Consider the following 12,608-nt stretch of genomic DNA (forward strand, 5'->3'; position numbering starts at 1 on the left):
AAAGTTAAGATGCATATGTAACATACGAAAATTTAACTACACATTAGGTGTAATCGATTAAGAAGGATGCAAATATTTTCCAAGAAACTCCAGTGTTATTAAGAATTTATTTCATTTTAACCAAAAAAAATATCCGCATTTTTTCTAGATTTACTTTTTTACTTATTATCTTACTATACTGTACTAGTTAGGCAAAAGGTCCTTGAAAATGACGATGTCATACTTTTACGAATTTCAAAACTCTGTCGAACGTTTTAAATATTATATTCAACTTAAGTGATTATCAAAAATGTGATTGATATTGAATTCTCTGGGCTACAGTTTGGTTAAATTTAAACATCGAAAATAGCCCAAGCGTTTAAAAAAAACAGGTAAAATGGGAAAATAAATATCCTAAAACCAATTTAAACTAATTACATTTTAATCAGCTATCGTTTCCCTGTTTTCTTCACTTCCTTTCGCTATCTCTATTACTTCTATGTCCTATTTCACTTTCCGGATTGTGTCTCTGATTTCCATTTTGGTTTATTTTTACGGTAGCTATAAATCTATTAAGTCGACGGTCGCAAGCCTCAGGCTACCCCACTCCTACACACTTACCAACTCAACCATTTATCCACCTACACCGCCACCCCCAGCTCACAGCCTCTTTATCCTATTGCTGTTGGCTTATACAAGCGCGGCGTCAACGCTGCCATCGCAATTATATTGAAATCAATTTCAATAAAAGTTTTTTGCGCTCTCTAGCCTGAGAGTGGGACAAATGTTTGGCAGCTTGTTGGCTTAGTGCGGTGAAGTTGCCTGCAATCCGTCTCCCCTCCCCACCGAGCCCTTACCATTCGTCATTAAAGTTGCAAAGTGTAAATGGTTGCAGGAGTATTTTTTGCGTCCCCCTGCAACGCCAACGCCAACGCCGTTTCATAGCAACAACGACAAAGAGCTCGTTAAAAACACTTTGCTGACGTCGTTGCGGGTACACTGGGTGTGGATCTAGGTATGGGTGTGGATTCTGGACAGTATCCGGGCACGGGCGAGGGTGGAGTAAAAACAGAGAAGGGAGATGCTTGGGCATTGTTGCAACTTTTCAATGAACTGTAATTGAAACTGAAATACAAACTGTGGCGCTAATTGCCAGCTGCCGCTGGAAACCAAAAAGCAGCAGCAATTGCGTCAGCTACAGCGACAGCCAATAGCCAACAGCCAACAGCAACAGTAACAGCCTCAGCAACTTGCAACTGCACCCGAGTAGTCGAGTAAATAACATTTAAATGTGTGGCATGCATAATTTATGATTTGCTTTTAGTTTACTCTAACTGTAGTTTAGTAGTAATTTTGCCGTCTTTGTTTATGCATGTCTTAACTGCATGAAAAAAAATATAATGACGAGGAAAACACAAAGGAACACACAGCTCCGCCTCAACCCTGATAAATTGGCCAAGCAGCTGTTAAACAATTAATTACTATGATTATTCCAATTTATCGTATTCTTGCAGATACACAAGCAAAACATTCTCATGGATTTCTCTATTGTAAGTTGCACGAATTTGGAATAAACAAAAGACCACGCGAAAGCAAAGCAAAAAACATAGGAAAAAATTTTAACGAAAAACGACAAAAAAAAAAAAATTAAAAAGCTTAAATTCTAAATCCTCTCCCACACATTTTAAGCAGACACACCACACAACAAACAACAAGTTTTCACTAATACTCGTACATGCAATCAGTAATTAAACAATATAACTATTTTATTTATGTAATTACAAACTACTATTTGCTAGAGCTATCTCTATCTATTTTTCTATCTTGCTCTATCTCCTATCTTTTCATGTGTATATGTATATGTATATATATATATATAAATATATATATACATATATATATATATACATTTTTATATCTATTTCTATCTCTCCATCTTGAATTTTCATATGAATTTTAAGAATTTTTTCCTGATGACGCACATAAGTATGCTATGAAAAATTTTGTTTAACCGTTTTTTTTGACTTTTACGACAAGAATGAGACGCTTCAAGGCGTTTCAAGTATCAATAAGGAGGTGAAATGGGCAACTTGTTGCCCACGTAAGAAACTGAAATTTTTGGCTAAATTCTAAAAAGCAAAGAAAGTTAAACGATGAACCATTTTCTTTCACATTTTTTGATACCTATACATATATAAATATGTATATTTATAGAAAAATATGCATAAATTCATTTTTGTATATACCTATCTATGTGTGAGTGCCAACCACCCTTTTTCTCTATAGTCATCTGATATTGCGAAATATTTGAAAGAGAAAAATTGGAGAGCAGGAAATAAAAACAAACATGAAAATGAAATAGAATAAATCTGTCTAAAAGCTTAATTTGCAGCATTTTCTTTTTGCATTTTTCTTTCTGGCTATAATTTCTCGTTTTCTTCTCTCTGTCACGCAGCGGACGAGGAAATCAGCGATAAGGCATCAACATGCGGCAAATTGCTAATATTTCTATCCGTGGCACTTGTGATACTAACGTTGCCATTCAGTCTCTTTGTCTGTTTCAAGGTAAGCTAACTGAAATAAATTTCAAGTGCCATTACCCCATCCCTTTCCTTCTGCCCTTGTACGAATTGTCTTGAAGATTTTATTCCATTTATCAAGTGAAGTTTTAACTAAATTTCTCACATAATGTGCTCTGTTTTTAAACCAAGTAAAATGAAAAATATATTTTTTATATTCCAATAACTATTAAATTTAAGTTAGTCTGTGTTTTATAACGAAAATCTCTATAAAAGTAAATGTCTTTTGTAAAAATCATTTAGAACTTAAGAGTTATAGTAACAAATACGTTTTTTACCTTTTTACAATCTCTACCTAATTTCACAATTAACTTAGAAAATCTAACTAATTAATCAAAGGGCTTAAAGACTTTCCTACTGTTCCTATCCCGCAAACAAATAAGAAAGAAGAAGGGACAGGTAGAAATTTATTGAAGATAATTTGCCCAACACCTAGTTTTTGTAACCTTAAAACTTGCTCCATAATTCATTTTGGTTTTTCAATTTCCATTTTGCTTATTTCGCTCACGTGCATTCGCAGGTGGTGCAGGAATACGAGCGAGCGGTTATCTTTCGTTTGGGTCGCCTGATGCAGGGCGGAGCCAAGGGTCCAGGTGAGTCTAAGAACGTAAACGAGTGAGCGAGCAAGTAATTCGGCTGAGCTAACGAGACAGCTATGCAAATTTTAGTGCCATCTGTTTGAGTTCGGGGTTGTTGAGGCTCGGCCTGGGTTGGGTAGGGGTGACACGAAGAATTTGTGTTAATTGCTGCACTTGCTCCAAATTAGCGCCAAGCGTCAGTGGCAGTGGCCAGCTTTCACGTGCTCGTTTTCTCGTTTTGCTCCCTTGTTGCCATACTTTTAAAGTTTTCCCCTTGTTTCTCTTTTCGCCTCTTGCCTGACAGGTATATTCTTCATCTTGCCCTGCATTGACTCCTATGCCCGTGTGGATTTGCGTACTCGCACTTATGATGTGCCGCCGCAGGAGGTAAGTTTTTGGAGCAAGGCTACTTGCCGCTTGCAACAAATTCATAAATGACTACTTGTACATCCAAAAATAATAACTCATAATATAACTAAACCATAATTTACAAAATACGATATTATGTACTACTAACCCTCACACTTTTGGAAAAAAAAACAATACGTTAAACAACCGATGCCAAAGTAAAAGGCAGAAACCCCAATTAAACTTTTAGCTTTCGTCGCCACAAAAGTTTTAAACAGTTTAAACAAAACACACAAAAATTTTGTTTAGATATTTTTCGTTCTTGTTTTGTATTTAATTGCTTAATGGTTTTTTCTAATAGTCCAAAATAAAAACAAAACAAAACGCAACTAAAATAAAAAGAAAAACATACACACACACACACACACACATACATAGAAAGAAAAGCTCAATCTCAACTAAAGCTCACATACACACACAGGGAGACAAACACCCACAGGACACGCAACTGGAGCGTAAATTACGCATACGCAACGTTTTCTTTCTTTACATTTCGTTGTTTGGTTTTGGTTGTTTTCCTTCTTCTACTTCTATTTCTTGTTGCTGTTGTTATTGTTGTTGTTGTTATTTTACTATTGTTCTTGTGACCGTTTCTTTTTTGTTGTTGTTGTTGTTGTCGCTGTCAACGCATGTTTGGTTTTCCTACTTTTTTATTACCTTTTTTTGTTTTCCTAGGTAACTTTGTGTGTGTGTGTGTACTTTACTGTCTTCCTGCTGCAATCTCTCTTTTTCTTTTTCTCGTTCCCACTCTCTCTCTCTCTCTCTGTCTGTCCCTATCCCATTTTTTTCTTTTTCCTCTTTCTATCTCTGTCTGTATACCTTTAATGTAACTAAATACTTTATATATACTTAAGTGTGTATGTATGTGTATCCATCTCCCCATTTTGCATTCCCAATATGAACAACAGCAACGAAACGAATAACGAATTTGCGCTTTGAATAAGGTTTTTTGGTTCCAATTCATTTATATATTTTTTTTTAAATTTTTCTTTACCTAGAATACAATCTCTCAATTCATTTTTGCCCTTATCTGTCTCTTTCTCTCTCTCTCTCTCCTCGCTCTCTCACTCTCTCTGTCTCTCTCTCTAATACCCCGCCTCTCTCTTTCACTCTCTCTCTCTCTCTCTTTATCTCTCTATCTCTATCTATATCTATGTATCGCTTAAACTATCTCTGTCATTAATGTCGTTGTTGTTGGTAGTTTTGTTGTCTCCTATACAAACAAATATTTACTTCATATACATATTTCATATACACATATATATATATGTATGTTTATATACAAGTATATATGTGTATATAAATATATAAACACGTATTTATATAGATAACTTGTTGTCGTATTTGAAGTTGTTGTAAAATGTTTAAGATTTTTATTATTAAATTGTCATTGGTAAGCACTACACCGAACTACACCACATGACACAGCCACCACCGATAACACCACCAACCACTACCACCACCAGCATAACCTGCATACCCATACCGATCCTTGTGACCCTCCGCTCTAACCTTTAATTTTTTATTTCAGTTATGTATAGATATATATTTTTGGGCTGTACCTTTTTAGTTGATCTTTTATGCGCCATGCAAGCAACAATACCAATCATTTCGATATTCTGTTAACCATGTACATAGACATATCACATACATACCTACATACACACCATTATATACATATGTATATAACTACAGATATGTATATATGTTTGTGTGTACAAGGCGAAAGAGGCAAAGTTAATATCAAACAAAAAAGAACGACAACTAAGTAAGGAAACTGCATTGTTCGATTGCTGACGTCACGTGGAGCAAACACAAATACCACTCGAATACACACACACATATACATTCACGCGCACAGAGAAGAAAACAATGCAAAAAAACGATTTTGGTTTATCCTTCAGTTAAATCATTGCAGTTTTCTTCCCTTTGTGTTTTTACATTCTTTTCGACATTTCCCCTTGGCATTTCATTTGCATTAGGAAATGGTTCAGTTTCCACACACACATACACACACACACACACACACACATATGTACACATACATAAACGTACACATATGCAAATTTGTTTATCATTTCATTTTCATTTTCCAATTGTCATGAGTTTAATTTGTCTTTTTAACAAATTTCTACTTATTACAATTTGCATAGTTTGAAACTCTCTTCTGATTGTTGAAACCAAAAAAAAACAACACAAATGAGCAAAAAAAAAAATCTGCAAATTTTGAAGCATATCAAAACTGAACAAATGAGAATAAAAATCAAAATCTGTCTGTAGCAGAGCATTATCACATACACACAGCATACACATAGCATACACAAACAAATATATATAAATTGGTGGGCGGGGGCGGGGCACAATCAAAAAGAAAACCACTAAGCATTAAGCAGCACCAACTATCAAAAAAAAAACAAAAGAATTGGCTCTTTCTCTCTCTCTCTCTTTCTCGCTCTCGCTCTCTGTCTATCTCTCCTTCACACACTCACACTCTGACTGTTCTCTCTGTCTCTAACTGTTTTTTTAAGCATAAATGAATGTCAAATGTTTGTTCACTGAACACGCATCTACATACACGCACACACATACACACATAAACAGTAAAACTATTTTTGATGCCCTAAAAAGTATGCAACAGACCTCAAGAAACTTTGCAACTCATGGAAAAATTAACATCAGCTCTCTGCATACACCCACACACACACCCATACTCACAAAGACATACCACAAACTATTCACCCAACCACTTACAAAATGAAAAGCCACTAAAAACTACCAAACTGTTAACCTCTGTCTTGCCTTTCACAATACCCCACTCTATGTTAAGCAGTCTCTCTCTTTCTCCCTCTCGGTCTCCAACACACACTCACTCTCTCTCTCTCTCTCTCTCTCTGCCTATAACTCTAACTGTCTTCTAAATTCTATATCTCTCTGTCACTCTGTCTCTAACTCTTACTCTAACTGACTATAACTTATATGTCTTCTACCTATATAAATTGATTTTATGTTATTGAGCTATGTAAGTTTTATTTAGACCCCAACCTCCGTCACCACCCAACAACCGTCCAGAACAGAAACACACAGAAAAATTCCAATTGCACTATATATGTGATATATATACTTATATATATATATATATATAACGCCCCCCTCCCCCACACACACAAAAACACAGATTCCACCAAGAAACAAATCACCCCTCTCTTCCAATCACTAAATCTTCCTAATTCGATTAAGCGTTCGAATAATTTTTGAGAGCATGCTAAATATATATTTCCAATAAATGTCTATGCTAAACAAACAAAACAAACGAAAGAAAAGTAAACCATAAAACAAAAACCAAGTATAAAAACAAAACGAAACAAAACAAATGAAAACAGAACAAAAACAAAAAACTTGTAAAAGTTTTACAATAACCACATCAATTTTGCTCAGAGATTTTGTTTAATTTGAAATCATTCTTACACTCACAGCCACAACCACACGCATACACACACACATGCATTTCGAACACACAGTTCATTTAAAGCTTTTAGTTTGAAGACTAACTCAGAATCGTTTAACCCATATTTGTTCTTAACTACAACTAACTAAATATAATCAATTCCAATTTGATTTGTTTGAGCACAACAACAAAAAAATGAAAAAGAAAACAAAATAAGCGAAGGACGCACCACCACCTTCAAGAACACATTACATGTCCCAATTTATACATACATATATAAATACATATATCATAATGATCTATGATCTATATGTATTTAAATATGTATATATATATTGTCTATGTAAATGAATACAAGCAAGCAACCCATGTCGAGTTCATCTATATGTGTTTTGCGTGGTTTAGGCTGTTGAAAAAAAAAAAGAACAACAAAACATAAAAAAGAAAAAAAATGGATAAACGCAAAAGAACGCCGTCGCCCCCGCCAGCTTAGAAGAACCGTTAGCCCCAGCATCAGCATAATGTAGTCACCCAATAGATCTACGTAGAACCACTTAAAATTAGTCATCAAATTCGGCACTCTAGCGAGTAGCCTTCAGAGCTCAGACTTAGAGAGTTATGTCTCTTTCACTTCCCAGATTGTAGTCTGCATCTCAAATAAGTAGTAGCTAAAACATATATATATACATATATATATACAATATACCCAATTGTATATAGTACTAAACCAGTTGTGATATGTGCAAACTTAAAACGAATACTTATACTGTGCAAATTGTAATAAATAAAAACAAAAATCAATCAATTCGAAACTTGTTCACAAAATTATTGCAAAGCATTTATAAAATTATATTTTCTTAATGAAACTCAAAACTCATTAGTTTAGGTATTACAGTGTATAAAAAATATCTATGTACTCTATAATTTCATAAATATTGTGTATACAAAACTGTAACCTACTGCCCGCCCTTCCACACCCACAGCCACGCCCACACCTTCACCCTTTTACCCAAAATAGGAAATTTCGTTCAGTTTACTACAAACAATTTGTTTCTCTTTTTACTTTCACTTATGTTCGCTCACTGTAAAATCTAATCTATAACATTCACCCATCCAGCCAACCACCTATTCACTTAATGCCACTCCCCTACATGGAACACTTCAAAATACACACAAATGCCAAAAATGAAAACTATTGTTCGATATAATAAGCTTCAACCCCCTACACCCAGACTCGAAACTTTAAAACAAAATGAAAAATAAATGATTTTAAGCTCATCAATAGGAAATACCACAGGCAGCTAGTTCATTTTTCCAGCAGGTTTTTTTCTCCTCCTCTGTCTCTTTCAGTTGCTCTATCAGTCCACCTTCCTCTATCTCTCTTTCTTTTTCTGTCTCTCTATTTCTTTCATTCTCTCTTCTTATGGTCCTTGCCAGTGTAGCGTGTGTGTTGTGTTAGGACAAACAAGAGATTGAGTCAAACATGTGTAGTTCGGCTTTAATCAAGTTCGTAAATAGTCTACGCTCAGTTGCGCTATAAAAGTATAGCATACTTTTTGGGCCACTCCTTTCTCCATTCACATCCGTTTCACATTCTAAGCCGCAACCCTTGCACCGCAAATTAAGCATAAATAAAAACACTCAAAACTATCTCAATTTATGCCATTGGTCCTTAGTATATCTTATTTTGTTGGTTTTGTGTCCAGCTTTTTATGCTAATCGGCTCGAGTGTTTTTGCCGAAAAACTAAAACTGTTCAACTTCTGCCGGCCCAACTGCTGCTGCAAAAAAAGAGAGCAGAACAAAATCATTGACACTAAACAAAAATGACACCAGGCAAGCGAAAGGTCTAGACTAGAAGCCTAGTGCCGCCGCACAAGGATACCCGAAAAGATCGTAAAATGCGAAATGTCTGGAGGGAAAAGTTTGCCTTTGAATAAATAGTTTTTTTTTCTTTTTTTTTAGGCCAAGCAAAGCGTTTTCTCAACTTTTTTCTTTTTGCCAGTGTGGGTAAAAAAAAAAACAAAATAGAAGAAATGGGTTTGTGTGAAGGAAAGAATTCAGAGAAGGAAAAACATGTACATACATCAAACCCCTCCTCTGCCCTACCCCCGACGCCCCCTTTTTTTGCAAGAACTATTCAATCTAACTATTTATAAAGATCATATATCTAACATTTTAATGCTTTTTCAGTGATTTCATAATTTTTCGTTCGGTTTTCTGTTATATTCTTTTTCGTTATGTTACGTTTTCTATGGTTCCGTTTTGGCATTATAATTTGCTATTCTTTTATACACTGTAACTGCCAAAGCTCTTGAGTTTGCTCCACGTATCGCTATGAAGCAGTTGAACGAACCATAATATATATATATATTTATATATATATAATGACATCAAATATACAAATAAAAATCGGTGCCTCTGGCTACAAAAGTAAGAAAGAATACACTGGTGCACACGCACATCCAAACCCAAACAACCCAATGCCCCACACCGACCCCAACTCACATACACATACACATACACACACTTAAAGACAGCCACTTCCACACCCACACCCACACCCACACACGCACACACATGTGCAATAATCAGCAAAATGAAAGCCACTCGTACAGTTATCTAATGTACAGTCATTGTCTTCGCGTTCTCTATAGAATATTTTTCACGGCTACACTCGTAAAAAAAAAGTAGAATCAAGTACAATTGTGTCTCAAATTGTCACCTCAATTAGAAGACTTGAAAATGTATAGGAAACGTTCTATTATTCTCCAGACAATGACTCCAACATGTGGTTGAAAGTCCCCGTGAAGACTTGAATTGAAATAAAAAAAAGCACAGGGCGAAATTCGAGCCGATAATTTGTTTACCCAAACTGAGTAAACAAATCTTTATGATCTATGTACATAGTGAATAATCGATCTAAATTTCAAGTCTGACTTTGAGATATTTGCGGTTGAAAAGTTCTTAAAACTTGATCCTACTTTAGACGTACGTGTGTGTGAGTGTGTGTGTGTGTGTTAATGTGCGTATGAATATGTTTGTGTTTGTATGTGTATGTGTAAATAACCTGCCCTTGCCTCTGCTCTGTAGCCTTCTATATAACTCTCTCTCTCTCTCTCTCTGTCTCTCTTTTTCTGTGTCTCTCTATCTAAACGCAAAAAGTTTTGCACTCTTTGCACTTAGTTCTAAAAAGAAAAGAACAAACCTAACCAAAACCAAAACCAAAACCATCCCAACCGAAAACCAAGCCAAGCCAAGCCAAGCCCTGGCTAAACCCCAAAGCCAAAGACCGTCAACGACGTTCAAGTCAAGTACATTTGCATTATGCGAAAAGTGCACAGCACGGCCAACAGCTAAATATTTATATAAAGATATAAAACTGAAGCTTATCAGCAGCCTCGAACTTATACATACATATATGTATGTATGCATGTATATACATATTATATATATATATGTGCGTATGTATGTATATCCCGTATATATGTAAATTGCAAAGATAACAAGCATAACATAAAAATAACCACAAATATACAAATACTCATATATATGTGTATGTATGAATGTGTATACATACATACATACATATACATATATGTGCATATACATGTATACGTCTATATACATACATACATAAAATAAAAAAGAGGAACAATAGAGTCAAACAAAACAAGACAAGAAAATTGCCCGTATTGCCCCCACTGCCACTGCCACTGCATCTGCATCTTGTAGGTTCTCACAAAGGATAGCGTTACGGTTTCGGTGGATGCAGTGGTTTACTATCGCGTATCAAATGCAACGGTCTCTATAGCGAACGTGGAGAATGCTCACCATTCGACCAGACTACTGGCACAGACTACTCTACGAAACACAATGGGAACTCGGCATTTGCATGAGATACTCAGCGAGCGTATGACGATTTCCGGCACAATGCAGGTGAGTTCAAACCCAGAGACCCCCCGAAAACGTTTCCCCCACGGTTCTACGGTTCTACGGTCCATGGCGAGATTTGGACAAGGATGAGGTTGAATGGAGGAGCAAGCATCTCGTAATTCACTTAAGAGTGGAAGCATTTCCCCCAGCACTTTGCTAGCCAGCCAGACAGCCAGCCAGACAGCCAACTACTTGCTAGCAGCTACTACCTACCAGTGCGCCGTCAGCTGACAGCTGACATTCAAGTCTCTTAATTATGCACCAGTTCGGCGAAGGCGCCTTAAAGCCATTATTTTCTCAGCCACTGTTTCGCACTCGCCAGAGCGAGTTTAATAATTGCAAATATTCTCTAACTTTTCGTGCCTGGCATAATAATCTCAGTTAAAGTGATGCAAAATTGAAAGCCAACTGCCTCACTAGACAGAACGAGAAAGAGAACGGAAACGGAAAGAAAAACCATTGCCTTTGGCGCGAGAGTCGATCCGCAAGTTTTCAAGTTATTCTGTCAGTATATCGTTGCTCGAGGAATAACTTTTCGACAAGCCCTCGCATGTCTCAGCCAAACGGCAGGAGAGGCGGCAGTTACCAACTTAACCCAAATTCTGTCCGCCTTTGCCTGAGCTCGCTTTATTTATTTATTTTTATGCCATATGAAAAATAGTGCAAAATCAGACAAAAAAAAAATAGGAAAAAAACAAACAGAATTTTCGAAAAGCAGCAGCAGCAGCAGCTGCCACCTCGTACATGTGCAAAATGCCAAAATGCTAGCTCACCATGCCCCTCTCTGACCGTCTCTCTGTCTCTGTCTTTCTCCGTGCAACTTTGTGACTCTTCCACTCCGTTATTTGTTGGCAAATGCAGTAGTTTCAAGGATGCTGCGACCCACAAAACAAAAATGAAATGTGAAATAACATGTGAAACCCAAAAATAAAAAAAAAGAAAAGAAAAGAAGCAAAAAACAAAGCTGTTAACCATATAAAAAACGCATGTAAACAAAAACTAATGCATTTTTACTGCTCTATTCCTACCCACGACGTACCACACGAACCACCCACCATCACCTACAACCAACCAACCAACCACCGACAACACCACCACCTACCTCTCACACCTGGCCAACATCATAAATTCATAAACAGGTTCAACTCGACGAAGCCACCGATGCCTGGGGCATCAAAGTTGAACGTGTCGAAATGTAAGTAGCACACGAGTAACACGAGAGTTTCTATGTCAAGTTTTTGCACAGGCCGATGAAGGGTTTTACTCGGATCCTACAACAAAAGTCCGAATCACTGGCATTCCAGATCCAATATGTACACATATTCATATACATAACGATTTCGACAAATAGAAGGGCATTCAGTTAGGTTATCTGTATTTCACATTAAGCCTAGGTTAGGTCAGTGTATTCGAAAGAAATCTAAACAAGAAACTGGAACTGTCTATTCTAAAATAGGTCACTCGTTTCAATTGGGATCCCACTGGCTACTCAGCTCAAAACTTGTGATTAATGCCATCACCAGCAGTTGAGCAAACCCGCACAAAAAACTATTAAATAAATTCATTTTTGCTTTCTCCCACTCTTCTGTTTGGTTTTATTTATTTACTCTTTTTGTGTTTCTATCTGTACTGTCACAGATGTTTGTCCGTTGTTGTTATAATTTATTATGAGCCTGACCTCCAC

The 12,608-nt window shown here is 36.3% G+C and overlaps 1 protein-coding gene across 8 annotated transcripts in view; it reads left to right on the forward strand.

Moving 5' to 3' along the window:
• The window catches only part of LOC6638650 (band 7 protein AGAP004871), a 36,387-nt gene that overhangs the window by 21,920 nt on the left and 1,859 nt on the right, over window positions 1–12,608 (forward strand). For 4 of the 8 annotated variants that reach the window (XM_023179702.2, XM_023179709.2, XM_023179698.2 and 1 more), the window contains 6 exons: window positions 1,494–1,529; window positions 2,435–2,544; window positions 3,079–3,151; window positions 3,441–3,523; window positions 10,724–10,927; window positions 12,064–12,119. In XM_023179702.2, the coding sequence (XP_023035470.1) occupies window positions 1,494–1,529; window positions 2,435–2,544; window positions 3,079–3,151; window positions 3,441–3,523; window positions 10,724–10,927; window positions 12,064–12,119 (562 nt within the window). The remainder of the gene's footprint in view (window positions 1–1,493; window positions 1,530–2,434; window positions 2,545–3,078; window positions 3,152–3,440; window positions 3,524–10,723; window positions 10,928–12,063; window positions 12,120–12,608) is intronic. The other 4 variants (XM_015179024.3, XM_023179704.2, XM_023179700.2 and 1 more) reach the window with 1 other exon arrangement.

Source organism: Drosophila willistoni, assembly GCF_018902025.1.
Source record: "Drosophila willistoni isolate 14030-0811.24 chromosome XR unlocalized genomic scaffold, UCI_dwil_1.1 Seg144, whole genome shotgun sequence".
Taxonomy (NCBI): Eukaryota; Metazoa; Arthropoda; class Insecta; order Diptera; family Drosophilidae; genus Drosophila; species Drosophila willistoni.